Source organism: Oncorhynchus masou, chromosome 15 (assembly GCF_036934945.1).
Source record: "Oncorhynchus masou masou isolate Uvic2021 chromosome 15, UVic_Omas_1.1, whole genome shotgun sequence".
NCBI lineage: Eukaryota > Metazoa > Chordata > Actinopteri > Salmoniformes > Salmonidae > Oncorhynchus > Oncorhynchus masou.
In genome coordinates, this window is record NC_088226.1 from 51,466,807 (window position 1) to 51,487,786 (window position 20,980).

The 20,980-nt window shown below is 41.5% G+C and overlaps 1 protein-coding gene across 5 annotated transcripts in view; it reads right to left on the reverse strand.

The window, feature by feature from the left end:
• The window catches only part of LOC135556417 (ELAV-like protein 4), a 91,688-nt gene extending 72,117 nt beyond the window's left edge, over positions 1-19,571 (reverse strand). For 2 of the 5 annotated variants that reach the window (XM_064989613.1, XM_064989612.1), the window contains exons 1-2: positions 19,017-19,571; positions 18,319-18,450 (exon numbers count right to left, since the gene is read on the reverse strand). In XM_064989613.1, coding sequence (XP_064845685.1) covers positions 18,319-18,450; positions 19,017-19,064 — 180 coding nt within the window. In that variant the 5' untranslated portion in view covers positions 19,065-19,571. Of the gene's footprint in view, positions 1-766; positions 935-5,431; positions 5,846-18,318; positions 18,451-19,016 lie in introns of those variants that run through there. The other 3 variants (XM_064989614.1, XM_064989616.1, XM_064989615.1) reach the window with 3 other exon arrangements.
• Between the last annotated feature and the right edge of the window lie 1,409 nt (positions 19,572-20,980).

Genomic DNA, 20,980 nt, shown 5'->3' on the forward strand with positions numbered 1-20,980 from the left:
CAACCAGTTGAGGAACAGCCTGGGGGGGCAGTCACTCTGAGCCTTTTGTCAACAATGGACACACAAACAAACACATCCACCATGCAGCACAGACAAGCGCTACCAGAAGCATCAAAGGCAGAAGCAGAGGAGACACAGGCGAAAACCTGTCCAAGTGAAGGGAAATGTACACCAGTGCAGGCATGCGCATTACAGAGCCACTCACACACACACACACACACACACACACACACACACACACACACACACACACACACACACACACACACACACACACACACACACACACACACACACACACACACACACACACACACACACACACACTCTATTTCTCTGATACACTACAAATTCACAAATGCAAGCTCACGACTGTAGTCCTACATCACATACACTGTCAAACATTACAAAGATAAAACCAAACAAAATGTGCACTATAATGCTTTGTATAGATACATAAATATACCAAGTATGATCTACTATTTACAATGCACAACATGATAAAGAGATTTAATGCAAGCAAAATATCATACTTAAAACCACACAATGTACTGTACATTTGCTGTGTGCAGGTAACATGAACAGTTATCTAAGACTTGTGCAAACCGATACCCTTCGCCTTTTCCCAAAACTGGATGAACAACACCCCATTAACTGTTAGGGAAGGAAGGCACACTGAGTGAGGCATGGTGCTACTGCTACTGCTGCAGGCTGTCGGATGGATGCAAGGGCACAATGAGCGGCTGGCAGGCTGCAGCCTCCTTACCATTTTAAACCCATTCCACTCCATTTGTGAGCCGGCAGACGTTTTCTCTCCCCAGCGCCTGAGCAAATTTCCCCCTGACTTGGAGCTCTCTTTTTCTTTCTTTCTCTCTTAGTGGTGGTCAGACAGTAGGCGGCTTGTGAAAGCAGACATTCCCTTCTTCCAGAGACGCTGGGTGAGAATGCAAAAGGCTTCAGCATGAGCTTTGGGCTGCAGTCCCCTCCCCTGTCTCCTCCTCATCTATGAGGTCAGAGCTCCCCTCTCTCTGGAAGGGTGTGCTGCAGCTTTCTCACTGGCTCCTGTGTCTGTCTGTCCAGCACTCTCCTCCACAAAGTTAACATCTTCACTCTGGCAACCTCGTCGATTCAAGGAGCGCTTGGCAATGAAAAGCTTTTTGGTACAAAGAAAAGCTTTTTGATACCAGCAAAGCAATCACTGCTAAGATGCTAACCACAAAGCAATCAATCACTGCTAAGATCTTTGCTTGATTGAGTGCAAAGAGTGACTGTGCCAGTGGCGCAAGCAGGATTCCGTTGAAGGCAGGACCAGAAAAAATTTAGGCGAGACAAAATTTGGGCACTCAAATCATCATTAGATGATCAAAAAAGCATACCCTTACCCTATACCCTACTGTAATTGACTCCACAAAACAAACCATCTAACATGTGATTTCGCATTATTGATCAAATAGTCGTGTAGGCCTACGTAAATCCACAACTCGTGTATTTAACATGAAACTCACATAGACCTACACAAAATAAACCATTTTTGTATTTTATTTTATTAATAGAATATAAGACTAGAACATAATGCCCTAATATAACAGTAATGATCACAATAGGCATCCACAGCCTATATAGACAAGAACATTGGTCACCAACCTGTCTTAGTCGAGATCACTTTATGAGTCCAAATGCAAGCCGAGTGCAATCCTCTGCTGGGTGGAGAAGATCAAGTGCTCCTACAATATATAGTGTGATATCAACTACATTATCCATAGAATATAGGGCCAGACTATAGCGAATGGGCGGGCAACACAGGGTAAAGTTATATTTCCAATTAATCCAAAAAGGACGGGAAATAACTGTTGTTTCATGCATATTCCTATTTTCATATATAATACGAGAGGTCTGTTTTTCTCAATGTAGTCCTACCCCTTATTATAAATAACGTAGTCCCTTATATTTTAAAACGCGAGTCTCAAGCGAGGCTACCTGATAACACTGGCAATGGGTCTGTTGTTGTAGCCAATTACTTGTGAGGTACATCGGAGCATAAATTGAAATAACTTGTTGTTGTTTTTTCCACTGGACTGATGGTGACGTCTCATCGGCGGGTGGGAGGGAGTGCGAGTCGAAGTGGAGAAGCGTTTTTCATGATTTCTAAAAGTGTTAAATAAAAACAGGGTTGCAGTGCTGATCATTGTCTCTGAATGTACTGAAACTGTCTTTAAGGCCATCGATTAGATTAGTGCAATTAATTTGATTTGATTTATTTTTATTTAACTTTTATTTAACCAGGTAGGCTAGTTGAGAACAAGTTCTCATTTACAACTGCGACCTGGCCAAGATAAAGCAAAGCAGTGCGACACAAACAACAACACATGGAATAAACAAACATACAGTCAATAATACAATAGAGAAAGTCTATATACAATGTGTGCAAATGAGGTAGGATAAGGGGAGTGATGCAATAAATAGTCCATAGTGGCGAAATGATTACAGTATGGCAAATGAAACACTGGGGTGATAGATGTGCAGAAGATAAGTGTGCAAGTAGCGGTACTGGGGTGCAAAGGAGCAAAAAAGAAAAAAATAACAGTATGGTGATGAGGTAGTTGGATGGGTTATTTACAGATTGGCTATGTACAGGTGCAGTGATCTGTGAGCTGCTCTGACAGCTGGTGCTTAAAGCTAGTGAGGGAGATATGAGTGTCCAGCTTCAGTGATTTTTGCAGTTCGTTCCAGTCATTGGCAGCAGAGAACTGGAAGGAAAGGTGGCCGAAGGAGGAATTGGCTTTGGGTGTGACCAGTAAAATATACCTGCTGGAGCGCGTGCTGCGGGTGGGTGCTGCTATGGTGACCAGTGAGCTGAGATAAGGCGGGGCTTTACCTAGCAACGACTTATGAAGCGAGGGCCAGCCAACGAGAGCATGCAGGTCACAGTGGTGGGTAGTGTATGGGGCTTTGGCGACTAAACAGATGGCACTATCATAGACTGCATCCAATTTGCTGAGTAGAGTGCTGGAGGCTATTTTGTAAATGACATCGCCGAAGTCAAGGGTCGGTAGGATAGTCAGTTTTACTTGGGTATGTTTGGCAGCATGAGTGAAGGATGCTTTGTTGCGAAATAGGAAGCAGATTCTAGATTTAATTTTGGATTGGAGATGCTTAATGTGAGTCTGGAAGGAGAGTTTACAGTCTAACCATAAACCTAGGTATTTGTAGCTGTCCACATATTCTAAGTCAGAACCGTCCAGAGTAGTGATGCTGGACGGGCAGGCAGGTGCAGGCAGCGATCGGTTGAAGAGCATGCATTTAGTTTTGCTTGTATTTAAGAGCAGTTGGAAGCCACGGAAGGAGAGTTGTATGGCATTTAAGCTCGTCTGGAGGTTAGTTAACACAGTGTCCAAAGAAGGGACAGAAGTATACAGAATGGAGTGGATCAGAGAATCACCAGCAGCAAGCAGCAATGACTGATATAGAGGGGGACTGGTGGCCCTGGACTGGTGGCAAATGCTCCAACATCCTCTTCTATACACAGTCTCTTGAGATTTTTTTACAGAGCTTTGTTTGGCCATTAAGTTTTTGCTAGCCAAGCTGGCTAGTCTGTCTTAGCTAGCTAACGGTGAGTAGCCTACACACTGTAGCCTAGCCTACACAGCGATAGCTATTATTGTCAATATACACACAGTTTTATAGGTAGAGCACTTCATTCACAAAAATGGTTTGATCCTACACCTGCGGCTTGCTATATAAAGCAGGCAGACAGGCATTCGAGGCATTCAGTTACTGTTCAATTGAATGTTTGAATAGGCAAAACAAGGGGCCTCCCGAGTGGCGCTGTGTCACCAGAGATCCTGGTTCGAGTCCAGGTTCTGTCGCAGCCAGCTGCGACTGGGAGACCCATGGGGCGGCGCACATTTGTCCCAGCGTCGTCCGGGTTAGGCAAGGGTTTGGCCGGCAGGGATGTTCTTGTCCCATCATGCACTAGTGACTCCTGTGGTGGGCCGGTTGCAATGTGTGCTGACACGGTCGCCGGGTGTACGGTGTTTCCTCCAACACATTCGTGCGGCTGGCTTTTCCCACCTCCTACCTACTGCTTGCTATGAATTCTATCTGATGTTGTATGCATGTTCAGGCCAGTGTTTGACTTGGACTGAAATATACTGAACAAAAATATAAACACAACATGCAACAATTTCAACAATTTTACTGAGTTACAGTTCATATAAGGAAATCAGTCAATTGAAATAAATAAATTAGGCCCAAATCTATGTGTTTCACATGACTGGGCAGGGGTGCAGCCATGGGAGGGCATAGGCTCACCCACTTGGGAGCCAGGACCTGCCAATCAGAATGAGTTAAATCAGCTTCTTGATAAGTCACACCGGTCAGGTAGATGGATTATCTTGGCAAAGGAGAAATGCTCACTAACAGGGATGTAAACAAATTTGTGCACAAAATTTGAGAGAAATACACTTTTGTGCATTTGGAACATTTCTGGGATATTTTATTTCAGCTGATGAAACATGGGACCAACACTTTACATGTTGCATTTATATTTCTGTTCAGTATAGATGCCGTTACTCATTTTAGGTGAAGGTACCTTTTATATTTAGGTGCAGAAGCTGCTCAATTCATTTGAGCTAATATTCTATAGGAGGTGCAGGAACTTAAGCAGAAGAACATTTGAGGTGCCGGGACTCAGTTCCTGCCCAAGTCAAGTACTGTGATTAAAAATACAAATGATGTCCTGCTGGGAACACTGACAAGTAGTGCAAAAAATATATTGATATTTTTTTGTTGCTCAATCTGATTGGGTGGGCCTGCCTCCCCAGTGGGTGGGCCTGCACTCCACACAGGCCCACCCAGTGCCTATGCCCCTGGATTCTACCCTCAGGCACTACAGGATGCCTGAACAGCACTATGTATATAAATGTGCTATTACTGCATGCATGTTAAAGCCTGCAAATATACACTAGTTATATACATTCATACATGCTCATATGTGTTGCATGTATCTTGCTTATTCAAAGGAAAATCCAGTTAAAACCTAGATCATTTACAAAACGCAATTCATTTTGCAGTTCACCCACATAATCACAAATTCACAAAATCACCCACACATGTTTACTAATTACTAAACTGGGCTTGGATTATCAGACACAGGCTACTGATATGAAATACTCACATCAAAAATGTACATTTCACACACAGATGTGCCGACGCACCTGCAGGAGCATCACGACTATGAACAACAAAGCGCCAAAAAATGGGACAGCTCGCTACGGATTAAAACGCAAACCGAAGTTTATCACCTGGCTAGAAGCTACTCCTGCGGAGGTGTCACAAAGCAGTTTATAAAATGTAGACGACTAATAACCTAAGCTAGACAGAGCCTATAAAACAGATGCGCTTAGCATAGGCTAAATTGTGCCCTACTCACCATGACCATTCTTGTTTAGGGTTGAGCAGGATAAAGCGAAAGGGGAGATGCAGGTGCTTAGTCTTCCTGTGGTTAAATAAAATCAGTTGCTATCAAGAGTCGATACTCGTGCGGGGAGCGCGTGGTCCCAAGGACAATCGGGTAGATAAGGCGCGTGTGACTGGATGAATGAGCTTGCCGCGTGTCGGAGGCTGAGAGCCGTGGGTGGAAATCTCGTTGTTTCTCTTCGGGATCGTCGGAGGAAATAAACGGTCACAAAAAAGAAAACTAAAAAACTAAAAGGATAAGTCTTCACTGAAACGAAACAGCTAGTGCAAGCAGCTATTTTTCCTACAACCGATTTATGGGTTATTCAGTCTGTCGGGTGTAGAATCTCATTGGCTGCGATAGAGCAAGGAAGGGGTGGTGCGCTAGTGGATGAGAGTGTTGGAGGAGGGCTAGAGCGACAAGGGAACGACGGGGGGCGATGCTACCAACGTCAAGTGCGATTGATATTATGCACTACAGCATCGACAGCGAAGACAAATATAATTGACAACTGTAACATAGAGCAAGATAACCAATAACCGACTCGCACTACTACATACGGCGTGACAAGGTATTGTAGTCTACATGGATGGAGACATACCACCATCATCATTGTGTAGAGAAGTAGCTTAATTGTTCCTCTTCGTGACATTGCGCAGTAGTCTCTCTGCCCTTTTATGTTGGTGATGATGTTCATCACCCATCTCTCCACTCTACCTCGCTCCCTCCTGTCTTTTCTGTGAGCTTCAATCACCTGTGCTCCCCTTGACAGCTGCACGCAAGCATCATAAATAATTAACACGGGGCCCCTCATCTCCATACTCCGACAAAACCCCATTTCAGCGCTTGTAGAGCTCTGTTGGGGGGGGGGGGGTCTTTGTACCTGTATAGGAAGAGATGCATAGCATCCCATACCTATACGCCTACTACTGCAGTCCTCTCAATTGTACCCTGCGCAAGCTAAGGCATGCCACATCTCATAAACATCAGTAATGCCAGCTGACCTACAATGCTGCCTTTGTCTCCATAAATGCATTCGATTTTTGCCTTCAACACACAGAGGTGTGATTCGAAGAATGCAATAATTCAAAACAATTGTTAGGATCTTTCACAATGTTAAAATAACAATGCATCTTTCATACAGTATTTTAGATGCAACAACAGTGCATATTTTACAGTATCTCATATACCTTATATATTTTGAAACCTAGCAGCCACATACCCCTGGGGTAAGTCTTTTTTGATTAGAATAGCTTTGGGTATGAGAGAGCAGCAGTGACCAGAGAGGCCATAACATATGAAGCAGATATACACTAGCTGGCCCCAGACTCACAGAGACAAGAAGAGCAAGCACCTGCGACAAGGAGAGCGAGCACCTGCATACTCTAATTGACTTAGTTGTCATGACACAATATATTACTCTTTGCTTTGTGGTTGTTTTGTTACAGCATGTGCCTAGCAGCAGTAAGCCTATTTTATCCATTGTTCAACACTGCGTCATTACAGTACATTGTTTCATTCCAGACATCAGAGACAGAGAGACATATAGCTGGTCCTCTCGTTCACATGCTGGTTTTTATTCAATTAGGAGGAGACTCTCATGGCAGGCAGACTAACTTGAGTAAGTCCATTAACCTCCAGCTGAACGAGCACTGATAGGAAGTCCCACAGTGCTCTTGACAGCCTACAAAACACTGCAGCACTGTTAAACTAATCCATAATTTGCCCCAAACATTTTCAGGAGTTTATTTGGTGTGGACGTTGGCTCGGAATGACTCAGCTGTTAATTTCTCAATATGTAAAGTGGGCCTATAGTACGGATGTAACAATGTATGTATTTTTTTAATGAATGCATGCTTTACATTCAGTGCAGTATATCTGCAAGGTATATGTTTGGACTGTATTTCTATTTGTACATGTACAGTAGCATAATGACAATGAGAAGAGACCAGTGCATTGGTCAGCTTTCACAGGGCACAGAATTTGCCCACAGTTGCATGCATTGAATAAAAAAAGCAAGAGACTGAGTTTTGAAGCTCTCCAATCTCTCCACTACACCTCTGGCCCCTCCACCTCACTGAGTATTAAAGCCATGCACAGCAATGTGCTTGAAATACTAATGAGCGTTAAAGCCACGGCTAAAGCATCGCCAACCTCAATTAGGAATCAACAGGACATGGGTGTTTCCCGAATGGATGTGTTTGCTGGATTTATATTAATAATGTGTGGTATCTTCCTCCACCCCTTACTGCCAGGGACAATAACAGATACCAACTGCCTTTTGTTTGGGGTGCGTTCTGGTACAACGCTTCTTAGTCTAGAAACCTGCAATGAATACCAGACCTGTTTTTTCTATCACTTTTATTATTCTGACTTGACCTTTTTTGAATTCATTGCATTCTGTGCAAGCTTGGGAAATAATTCTCTGCTTCACTGACTTTAATATTCTCCCCGGTACCATGTTTTTATTACCAGCTTTTAATTCTTGGCTGTAAATAATAGAACGTAACACAGATGAATAACAATCGTTTTTCTTTTTGAGTGCAGTCAACTTTAACTATTGGATTAATAGGTACACAGTTAAGGAAAGTTCCAGGAAGCAGAAGATTCTAATCTATGGGCAACATCCTCAATTACTTCAATAGAGTTTCCTTAATGAGATTTCATTTGAGCAAATCCATATCCTCTTCTGTACTTGCTTTCTTTTACCAAATTGTTTTCCTACATTCTTTTAACGAATAGAAAGTGATGAAAGTGAATGGGGTCTTAAAGCAGTGTGACATTTGGCTCTCTCCTGCCTTTTGTTGTCAGATGGGGAGGTTGGCTGCCTGCTGGGAGATTTCAGATCTAGTCACTGGAGTTGCTGGGCAGGAAGGTTTGCCTCCGTGTGCTTTGGCTCTCTGTACACACTGTGTGTGTTTTGGGGGATTTTGTGAAATATTGCATAAAAATAATTTGGAATTTAGCTTTAGCCTTATATGGGCTAATGTATTTGACTAAAGACTATGATAGCTATATTAATGAAAGTTGTTTGTATATTTCTTAACTTTTTCAAGTGAAAAGCTTTACTGGCTCTAACCCAGGAGGATTGCCAACGATGCAGTCAGCATTGTAAAGCCCATATCATTGATTGTCTCTGTCTGGATAGGTCCTGACACTCTCTCTCACCCACCCTCCTGAAGTTCCTATGACCTGACGCACTGATTGCTGTAGCCCCAATTATAGAGCCCCACCGGCATGGCTCCTGCCTCTGCTGAAAGCCTGCTACCAGAATCTGACACCAGAATCTGGCTAATTGTCATGGCCTGCGCCTGCTCTCTCGTGCCCTCCCTACTCATCCCAAACCCCTCCCTCTCAAAAGCGCTCCACGGATTAACATCCAGTGAATGTTTTTTTCTGCTGATGAAAATTGAGACCCGTCCTTAATGCTGACTTGAATTTCAACTAAGAATTTTAAGGATTTCCACTGCCGACTGCCCACATACACACTGGATGGGTGATCTCTCTCTCTCTCTCTCTCTCTCTCTCTCTCTCTCTCTCTCTCTCTCTCTCTCTCTCTCTCTCTCTCTCTCTCTCTCTCGAACGGTCTCTCGCTCTGTGTCTTTCTCTCTCACACATGCACACACACACACAAATACAAAATTTGATATTACACTTAGATGTAACAACATTGTAAGATAATATCTATTCTGTATGTAGCTAGTATGAAACTAGATATGCAGCAGACAGTCTTATAGAATCAACTTGATCTAAGTCAGAGCAATCTAACTGTTAGACACAGTGTATTCGCACCCTTCTCTTGTTTCACTCTGAATAATCACACGTTTATTTAAAGGTAGCAAAGTGTTGGTGTCACCTGAAATGTGTGAAGTGTGTAAAAAACTGTTAACATTTTAAGAAGTTTTAATTTGTCACGCTCAATAAATATACATGTAATCTTCTGCGAACATGTATTTTGAATAAACACAATATAGATTTTTCAGATTTTGTTACATTCATTCATGGACTCATCTGCCAGTATTTTACTCCGTGCCATATTTTAAATTTCACTGATTAATATATTTTTTATTAATATATGTATTAAGTTATCTGAAATTCTCTTTGATTTTACAGAACAATAAAAAAGTTATCTGTCATTAAATGGTAACTTTCACAATATGGTTTGTTTTAATGACCACCAGACAACCAGGTCAGTGAAAGGTCAACAGCCATTGATTAGCATGTCACACAGGGCCTGTAGTTGGATCATTTTAGCTTTGTTAACAAGAGGCCTCGCCTCTCCCAGCTCACCTCTGTATTTCCTATTAGGGGCACTAACCGGATTGGAAGTGTCATCCCCTGCTTGCCTTTATAGCCCATTTGTGCCTGATCTGGCAGAGAAAGCGAGACCTCCAAAAAATGATGTTCATCATGCACTTTCCATGGAACTGAGCCTATCATGGAAAAATCCCAGTACAGTATGTCCCTGACTCCCTAAACAAACAGACTATTTTTTATGACACCCAGGTTTGTCTTCCCAGGAGCTTATTTGGAGGAGCTTATTTGGCTCTTTTTGATTTGCCCTTGAACAATCCATTTACTTCCTGTATCGAAGTTTTGGCAGCATCTGGCCATGCAACTCAGATTGATTATCATCACTTCTCTGGCTTAAGTCCATTCTCTACCCATAACAATCAACAAATTGGTGTCAGACCTTTTGTCTTGATACAGAGTGACAAACTCAGCATTGCTTACTCCGAGACATCAGGCTTCAATTACAAATCTGCATTTAGCTGAGGACAGCAGTAGTTGTCCCTCGGGACTGGCTTCTGTTGTCTTTGATGTTTAAGATGACTGACAAGCATTCTGCCAAATCCTTACTCAGCTCCTTAAACTGCAGGAGAAACATTTCTCCTGTAAATACCTATCTTTCCATGTCATTGGAAATGAATCACGGCCATTTCAACTCATGCTCATGTCACCACCTAAGAGAAACTTCTCAACAAGACATTAATTCTTCATGGCGACTTCAGGACAAGGCTGTGCTATATTTGTCACAGGCGTTTGTCATTCCCTTGAACTCAAATCCATTTTATATAGATGGAGCAATTGAAAAGTGGCATGGCTTATCTAACTGTGTAAGCTATTCCTGTCTATGGAGCATAATGTGACAGGAGAAAACCACATACTGTATGTATGGAGAGATGGCCACCTTTATCACAAAACGCAGTATTAAGACAGTTATTACAATTCAATAGCGGTAAATACTGAACCCAGCAAGGGAGCCTACATCTGAAGTATAATTAAACAAATACCATGGTAGAATAAGAATATGTACATATAACTACCTTTGTTTGCGAGCAAGGACTGAGGATCCCATAACCTTTAACAGAAATGAGAGAGCTGTAAAATTGCACAGAGGGGTTTCCATGGTTGACATGTATTCTGGCACGGAGGGTTTCAGTCACAGCAGGAGATTTTGGATTACAGTCCATTTGGATTACAGAGGTGTTGCCACTTGATAAATGACATTCAACCGCAACAATACTTTGCCTGCTCCCCTTGTCATTACCAGTGTTGCCCCTCGTCGCTATTGGCGTCTGTGTTGCCACTATGAGTGGTGAGTGCTGCCATGGTGGTGTAGTGGTTGGCTGTGGGGCGGCCTGCTCTGTGTTTGATCCCAGTCGAGGTACCTCCACGCTCTGAGGGTGACCGCTGCGGTCCATCTGGCTGGGGCTTTAATCAGCACCTCCCCTCAGAGAGGGGATGCATTCTCCTGACTAGCCCCATCCCTTCGCTGTGCTGCCAGCCTGCCTCAGAGCACTAGAGCCCTCCTAACATGCTAACCCTGAACATTTCATCTTTCTAAATGTCACTTCATGGTTTACTGCTCCTTCTTAAGATGCTAGTAGGAAAGCGAGTGCACAATGCTACTCTGCCATATTATAGTTCAACAGCATATATGCTTGGCGAATAGCTTTATCTCTTGTGTGTCGTTTTAGCTGTTTATTTTTGTTGATCAATGTAACATTTTCTGTTTAGGTAGGCATAGACTTATGCTTGATATAAGGCAATGCATTAATAAAGTATGTTGTGTTTCTCCCTGCCCTTGACCACTGTAGCTACAAAAAGGAATGAACTCAGTGTTCTGTGTTCTGTCCATCTCTCTTTTTTTACCCCCTCCCCCTGCACCCTCAGGAGGAAATAGAACGAGATTGGGAGAGTAAAGAAATCAAGAATGGAGAGAGCAGCAAAGAAGGATACCTTAAGGAATAATTACCATACGTAAATATGCTTTTCTCCTGCTTTAAATTGGGTTATTTTAGTCTTGTCACTGATGTCCTAGCCATCTAAACCTGAATGCTGCTGTTAGAAAGGATTCATTATTAATGGCTTGGAAAACTACTGGGGATGATGCTTTCCCAGGGCTGTGAAGAGAACCGTTATGTCTCTAAGGAAGTATTGCCTGGCCTCGCAGGTTTTCCTCAGTAATGCACTCATGTCAGGCACATATAATTTATTCATGACAACAGCCGTCACTTTTATAGCTCCCAAACAATTAGTAGATCAATAAAAGGCATCGGCTAAGAAACTACAAATTCTGGAAAACAGTGTTGTTCGTCAAGATGTCACGATTCGGCCACAGCCTGTCGCTCAAGTGTTGGCCACATTTGTCACTTCCTACCAAAAGGCAGTAAGCTGTGAGCTTTAGCACTCTCTAATCTCTTCTTTTAAGATGGCGGTCCGATGCTGATGGCTCTTGAATAGCAGGTGCAGCCATTTGACCTCCCTTTTTTATGTCATATTTTTTTGTGCGTCACAATGAGCAATTTGAATATAATTATTTATTATATATATATATATATATATATATATATATATATATATATATATATATATATATATATATATATATATATATATATATATATATAGATGATCTTGACTGTAGCATAATGGTCATTGTTATTGTTATTTTGTTATTGTTATTTTGAGCATAGTCAGCTAAGAGAGATTACAATAGAACTACACTGGTCAGTGGGGGTAATGCCTCCCTAGTAATGTCTGGAACTGAGTGTATGGAAACAGTTGACTGAAAATGGCATAAAGCTGTGACTGTTTTCTTCAATGCCCTTTCACCGTTCCACTCGAATTAACAGTAACATTCATGACTGTACGTACACAAACAAGAGTAAACCTCGCTCTCAGGCAATAAAGACACGACATAGTTCAGTTTTTTTCCCTCCAACATGATTCCTTTTCTAATTACTCTGTTATAAGCCGTGAAATAACTGTGGATATAAACCAATGGCCACAGTAAAGATACAGTATATAAATGTGTCTCTAAAATTAAATTCCGGTTTAATCAACACAATAGAAGTGCTCTTTGCGGTTGTAAGAGGAAAAAGCACTTGTTAAACGCTCTTACATAACGGGCAAAAAGTCATGGTTTTCAAGCTATCATCACAATTGTATGTACATTCTTTTGTGTTTTCTCTGCAGTCGTTTCTTGGCACTGCTGTCTTCAAGCGAAAGCTTTTTATTTCTACTACAAAGCTTTCACTGTCCACCAATTACACTGTTCAGATGTTCATTTTCTGCAGCAACACAATCACATGCAACTCTCAGTCGATAAATAGACCCCTGTCACATATACACACGGAGCAACGTGAGTGGCTTCTCCTCGGAAACCTTGCCATTTGCCTCTCTATGGGTGAAATCACAGGCTGTTACTTCCAGGTTGGGGTACGTGTATTCAGAAAGCTGACCCTTAGCTGGGTGTATGCTTCAGGTCTTTCTTTTGGGTGTCTATGTTTTATGGATCACAACCACCTCCCCTTGTACAGTGCTTTCAGAAGGTATTCATACCCCTTGACATATTCCACATTTTGCTGTGTTATAGCCTGAATTCAAAAAGGATTAAATATGTTGTTTTTTTTCTAACACATCTACACACAATAACTCATAATGACAAAGTGGAAACATGTTTTTTTGACATTTTTGAAAATGTATTGAAAATGAAATAGTATTCACAGCCCTGAGTCAATACGTGTTAGAGTCATCTTTGGCAGCGATTACAGCTGTGAGTTTTCTGAGTAAATCTCTAAGAGCTTTGCACACCTGGATTGTATAATATTTGCACATTATTATTTTTTAAATTCTTGAAACTGTCAAGGTGCTAGACAGCCATTTTCAAGTCTTGCCGTAGATGTTCAAGCCAATTTAAATCAGAACTGTAACTAGGCAACTCAGGAACATTCAATGTCATCTTAGTAAGCAACTACAGTGTATATTTGGCCTTGTGTTTTAGGTTATTATGCTGCTGAAAGGTGAATTAGTCTCCCAGTGTCTGTTGGAAAACAGACTGAACCAGTTTTTCCTCTAGGATTTTGCCTGTGCTTAGCTCTCTTCCATTTCTTTTTATCCTAAAAATAACTCCCTAGTCCTGGCCGATGACAAGCATACCCATAACATGATGCAGCCACCACCATGCTTGAAAATATGAAGAGTGGTACTCAGTGATGTGTTGGATTTCCTCAAAGGGGTATTCAGGTGCTCTTCTTTGCGAGGCATTGGAAAAACTCCCTGGGGTTTGTGGTTGAATCTGTGTTTGAAATTCAATGCTCGACTGAGGGACCTTACAGATAATTGTATGTGTGGGGTACAGAGATGAGGTCATTCAAAAATCATGTTAAACACCATTTGTCATAACAAAGGGGTTGAATTCTTCTTGACTCAAGACATTTCATATTTGTATTTTTAAAACATTTGTAAAAATAAAAATAATGAACATAATTACACTTTGACATTATAGGGTATTGTGTGTAGGTCAGAGAGGCTGTAACACAACAAAATATGGAAAAAGTCAAGGGGTGTGAATACTTTCTGAAGGCACTGTACTGTATATCCATCTGGTACTTCAGCACCATGGACAGCAACACTGCTAGCATGTTAGCTAATGTGATCACTTTGCAGACATGATACATAATAGGGTGGCTTGGTATGCAATGAAAGAGAGAGCAAGAGAGCGAGAGCGAGAGCGAGAGAGAGAGAGAGAGAGAGAGAGAGAGAGAGAGAGAGAGAGAGAGAGAGAGAGAGAGAGAGAGAGAGAGCCACCTGTCCTCTGCGGAGCACACAGAGTCATGGCCGGCCCTGCCTCCTCTCTTCTCCTCTGGCTTAGGGAAGCTCTTTGCCTGGCTGGAGACACCTGCTCCACTCAGCAGTGACGGCTCCCAGCGGGACTCTGGCTCAGCTGCTGCTCACCAGGCCCCCCCATGCAGCACTGGCCCCCTCTTAGTGTGACACTGCCAGCCTGCCCTCCTGGCCCTGCCTTCCATGCAGGCACACACAGTGCAGTAGCTACCACACCCATCTCAGAAACGAGAGAATCACGCAGGGTGGCTGAGAAACTAGCCTATGAATTGTAACCCACAACAGACAATCACACCTTTTAATGTGTGATATCTGAAATTAATTGTAATATGATGTCACTGACTTGACATGGTCAGGGTAATTGGCATTCATTGGATCTTTACTGGGTTCTTTACAAGAAGCTGACAGAGCATATCCTATGCCACACAGGCCACCCAACAGCTATTGTTTTTTTATGGGCGTAATTAGGATGTAGTAAGCAAGTAACTACTCAGGTAGCACAGTATCTTCCCCTCAACATATTCTCTAACACCCTTTTTGTGGACATACACTACAATAATCTATGATAAGAGCTTCTACAGCCTATATGTATTTAACAGTTGTACCTCAGTGTGAGATGGGCTGTTCTCTTGCAGCTGTGTGCAGGTGACCGCTGATTGACCTGCATGATAAATAGCACTTTTGTGTGCCATCCTCCAAAAACTGATGATTGAGCAAGGTTCTGGTACCTCATGAGTCTTGGCTCATTCTTACTCATACTGATGTTTTCAAAGTTCAATGATTCATGTTGATATTTGCATGTTATGAATTGGGATATCTTAGATCAATTCACTGAATATTGGTCCAAATCCACCGTTCAACAAATCCAGGTTACTTCATCATTTCATTCTTCATAGATAGTACATCCTAAAATGATGCTCCTGTCAGTTAATCAATATCAATCTATGGCCTTTGTATCCAAGATATGATTTTGTGTCGCAGTTAGGCTGTTGATTCTACCTCCTTGGCACAGTGCGCTGCCTCTCTCAGAGATGATACGTGCCTATCTTTATACTGCACCTGTTTGTGCGTCAGCAAAGGCAGAGTTGTTGAGCATAAATGAACTAATTTCCCGGGGTAGATTATCCAGAGACACACTGCAATCAGGGAAGGAGGAAGTGATGGAAGCGGCAGATGGAAAGAGCTAATCATTGTTGTGCAATAGAGATGACCCTTACAATTTCGGGGGTGTCAATATGCCATTGCCAATGCTTCTGATTGTTTTGATGATGCATCAAATGAGTTTGAAGTAAAATCTAACCTTTCTTTGTTGAACCGAAGAATGGAGTTACCAAACAAAGCACCGTATTCTAAGAAAAACAACAGCTGTGTGATGACAGTAATCACAGGCTCGCAACAGCATTCAGAGCAGAATAGACACTTGGTTCTGATAGAGAACTCAGTAGAAGTTGTTCGACATCCTTTCAAACACACTGTTCTCTAGGTCCTGTGCAGCCTGACAAATGGCGGCCTGGACTCCAGGGACATTGTTCAAGACTGCAGCCATTTCGCTAAGTATGTATCTTGTTCAACCAAGTGATGTATTTTGTTTCATCACTTTGCTATACTGGATTCCCTTTAAATATACTTGAAGGTGTTCAGTATCATACCAGTAAAATAATAGTTTTTTTATTATGGCTTTTGATTTAAGATAGATCATCATTTCAATTTTGTCAATCCTACTGTTGTGATAATATCATACTGTAGCACAGCCATACCATACAGTGGTATGATGCAGCTCTCACACCGTACACGTCTCAGACATCTAGGACTCAACATTTTGGTCTCTAGTATTATAATAGTACGCCTCTCATCCACCAAAAGTATAAAATAATCCTGCTCTCCAACAGCAAAGCCTCAACATTATTCCAGCACATGTATCTAATGTATGCAAATGATCTAGCTGTGCTTAATGAAGGTGCCATTAATCATTGTAACGATGGTCTGTTTTAACCAGGGTAATCACAATCCCAGTCACGCCTCATATATTCTGACTTACATACAACTAATATAGTCACATTTATTTTAACAGGAAGTAGAATAGTATTTGTGGGTTTTCAGGGTCACATAGAAACAGGGTGATAAAACATTTTCCCTGGTTTGTGCGCATTCCAATCATAGCTTTAGAATGGTCTGCATAATCATTATCAGATATAATGAAAATGCATACAAACATCCATATCAAGTTCTTTAGCTCACCCAAACACTAAATGCTTTTTTATGTGTTGCAATTAAAAGGCTTGAAAGAGTTGATTTAATAACTTGCCATAACCTCTCACTACCCATTATTACAATCTACTATTCAATTTTAATTTCAGCAGAAATTAAGGCACTGTGTGGTACTATTATTATGTGAGAGAGAAATTACAGCATCAAGCTGCTTGTCATCAGCAATTTAAGTCTATTTCCTCTGGAGTACAACACTAGGATTCTTCACAGGCAGCTAGTGGGCATGACTGTGTAGCCTATGCGAGAATAGTCTGTATGAGTGATTAAGACGGTTCTGCCAGGTGAATAAGAACATTAAGTCTTCATAGATGACCAAACATTTCCTCTGCAATCGTGTACAGTCAACAGAAGACCTCAATGCTGTCAGCATTACAACGATTTCTGAAATATTCTGGAAAGCTCTAGGGTGGGAAGCTGAGCCTGTTTGAAGGGAAGCCGAATGAGAGCCCATCACAGATTAGACACCCACAGTTTCATGTCAATTTAATGCAGTTTTTCTCATGCCTCTCTTCCCCTTGAACTACACTCTTCATAGAAACAGCACATACTGGAGACTCAAGTTCTAACAATGAGGAGGAAGACTTGAATAAATTATCTCAAAGATAATGTCCCTAATGGTTTAACTTCAGGTTGACTTAGTTGCCTGCTTTACATAATGGCCATCAAGAACAACTATCTGCATTACATAATGAAATCAGATCAGTATCCTGTCTAAACAAATCTCTTATGTAAAAAGTGAAACAAATAAACTACACTATATCCATACCTCTAAATGCTCTCCATACAGAGCATCAGGTATTAATGGTAACATTCATATCTTACAGTATTTCATCATTATGGCAAGGTTTCAGTGTATTGCAGTAGCCCTGTATTTCTCAGTTGCCGCACATCACATCTTCCAGTTACGAGTGTCAAGATGGTAAATGTACCCAACCCCACACTTTTCAAAGAAAAACTATTACCTGACGCCATATTACATACTACTTTCCATATTCTAATTTACTTTCTGTTTCAGATTAAAATGTAGTTTAAAAAGACATTGTTTATAAATATTGAGGTAACATTATTTCCATGCACATACAACACATAAGCCATAAGCACACACACACACGTACAAAATGCACATAAAGATGCAGGCATTGGCAAACTAAGCATGCAGTGAGCCTGCTACACTGAATTCATACACACTTCACATGCACTCTGCCGCTCTTACTCCCAAGATAACGGACTGATTGACAGAGGGTTAAGGCAGAGTAGGCGGTTGTAATTGAACACACATGAGCATGTTAATAATAGCTGCTAATACAATTCCTGGGGATACAGTCATCTTCCTAAACTGATCTATTATTTACTGCTCTCTCTCTCTCTCTCTTTCGCTCTCTTTCGCTCTCTCTCTCTCTCTATCATTTTTTCTCCTGTTGTGTTTTAAGAGATGGAGATATTTCTGTCTATCCTCTTACCAAAAGTGACCTGGACCCCATCTGGGTGGATGGGAGATCCCTGGGAAATAGCGGCGAGAGCCTCTCAGGGACGGAGCCGTCAGCAGTGGCTAGTCCCGAGAGCTGGGGGTACCTCACCATCATCTTGAGATGCTGCTCACAGAGTGCACGCTCACACACAGATAGAGAGAGCGGGAGAGGGAGAAGAAAGAAGAACAGAAACAGGAAAGTAGGAAGGACAGAAACAGAATGGCAAAGGACAGCGGGAGTGAGGGGGAGAGAGGAAGAGGAGGCAGAGGGCAATCACAGTACACTATACACACACACAATCACACACAGACATGCAGACACACAGGCACCAACCACACGCGCACACACATACGCACACACACACATGATGGGCGATTCCTCAAGCAAGCTTAGCAATGATAGCCACCTTGCTTTGGGGAAATTAGGGGAAATAAAACAATTGTCACATAAATCAGCCAGCCGCCTAGCCTTCCATTTGTTACTGCAAGCAAGAATGAGTGAGAAGCGTTGTGATCCTTTTTCTACTAGCATCCATCGAGCTTGGCTAATATGCTAAGCTCTGGTCATTAATCAACCCTGTGTCTTTACACTTTACACAGAAATGCACACACACAATAATACACAAGACGGAATGGTAGGCAGCACATACACTGGGGAGGTGAGAAAAAACGAAGCCAATTTTTCTTTACCTCATTGCTCAACAAAGCAGCGTTGAGTGTTCGGCTGATTTCGAACATCTTGTAGTCAATGCTTTTTCTTGTCCTTTTCTTATTTTCTAAGGGTTCCCCTTCAGTGATTTTCTCCCTCTTTCTACTGGAAATGAGAGTCAGTCCCAGGAAAAAAGAAAGAAAAAATTAATCAATTAAAAAATGAGAAAAAATCCTCTATAATTTCTTTTGTGTCAGATTTTTGTCCCCTTTTCCCCCTGCTTTGGTACACCTCTGGTGGATGTGGAGCTTGTGCCCAGGGTCTCGGCACACAACTGAAGAGTCAATTTTTTTTATCTCCCCAGAGTCAGCACATTAAAACAAGCAGTCGGGCTGGCGGGCTTGTTCCCTTATCTGTCCCCCGCACACTCGCTCACACAATGCGCTCCGATCCTCACACTGCTCTCTGGCAGATTAGCTTGTCCCAAAACATAGCTCTTGGTTTAAACTCCCTCTCTGTCTCTCTTTCTCTCTCTATCTCTTTCTCTCTCTCTCCCCATCTCTCTCTCACCTTTTCTTTCTCTCTCTCTCTCTCTCTCTCTCTCTCACACTCTCATTCCATCTCTCTCTGTGTCGCTCTCTCCCAACTCACTTGCTCGCGCTCTCATGCAGGCAGCTACAGTTCACTGTGCTACCACAAGGTGGGAAGACTGTTCTAGCAACAACAGCGACACCACCACATCTGCCTGTTCTCCCTGCTTTCTCTGTTTCCCATCTCCTCGTTCTCTATGTGTATAAGACATGAGACATAGAGATCAGGCTCATTCCTTCTCTTTTTCTGCCCTGTCTTCATCTCAATAGGAACACTTAGTAGTAGGGCGATGGAGCACCATCATCAATTACAGGGATTCTTGAAAGACGGGGCAATCCCAACTTTTTCCCCACATGTTTTTCTTAATATTAACCAAATTTGTAATATATATTTTTATAGACCAACGTATCAGCTATCTCACCTCCTCTTTTTTTATGTATCATAAAATGCAACTAACTGGATTTATGTAAACTCCGTTAGACACCATAAAAGGCATTTCGTTTTTACATTTACTGTCCAACAACTGTTTAAAGGCCTTGATTGTTCAATTCTAACATTATATTAATTACACATGTAACACAAATCATCAAACTTTTTGTTTTATACCACTATATAATTCTCCAGGGCTAATTTCATCAGCATTTTGGCATGTTTTTCTAGATTCAGAACATAAAACAAGAGTCATAAAGGAAACATGATCCTTTATGTCTAGCACAGCAAATATTTCAATAGTTTAAGCAATTATTGCAGAACAGTGATGAACATATTTTTTCAGAACATTTACTAAAGAAATATCTTAAGGGGGTTAACAATGACTTCCGGAGATGACAATAGGTACTCAAAACAGACATGTTCTTGCCTCTAAAAGTAAAAGTTCAATACAAACATTTGTAAAATATGGAAAATGGTTCATTTGACAATCCTAAACAAAAACATAACCATTCTATAAGATCTTTTAGCACTCTGGCGAGGGTTGACGTTAGACAAAAATCTGAGTTTACGTTTTACGGAGTTGACAAATCGCAAATTTTTCTTCTTTACTCAGGTGGTATACAAAGTAGCAATTTAGTTTTTCCTCAGTTGCTTTATGACCATAAAAACGAATTAAAATTAACATATTTTAACAAAAAGTCCTATTCTATCTTAATCTATACGGGAGACGGAGTTGACAGGTAATGGTTGTGACCATGGTGATATCAATAATGTTTGTTTAAATCTATCAAAAGTAGAAGACTTTAGGGACCAGAGGTTGTTTTGCTGCATTACATGTCAGGAGATGGTATAACTGACCCAGCTCATTTCTGATTAATTTAAGATTTTAGACAAATCTGAGTTAACCAAAACTTCGGACACATTTTTTTAGGAATCACAGTTTTGAGATAAATATTCCTGAAAGTCAGAGACGGCTATTGTA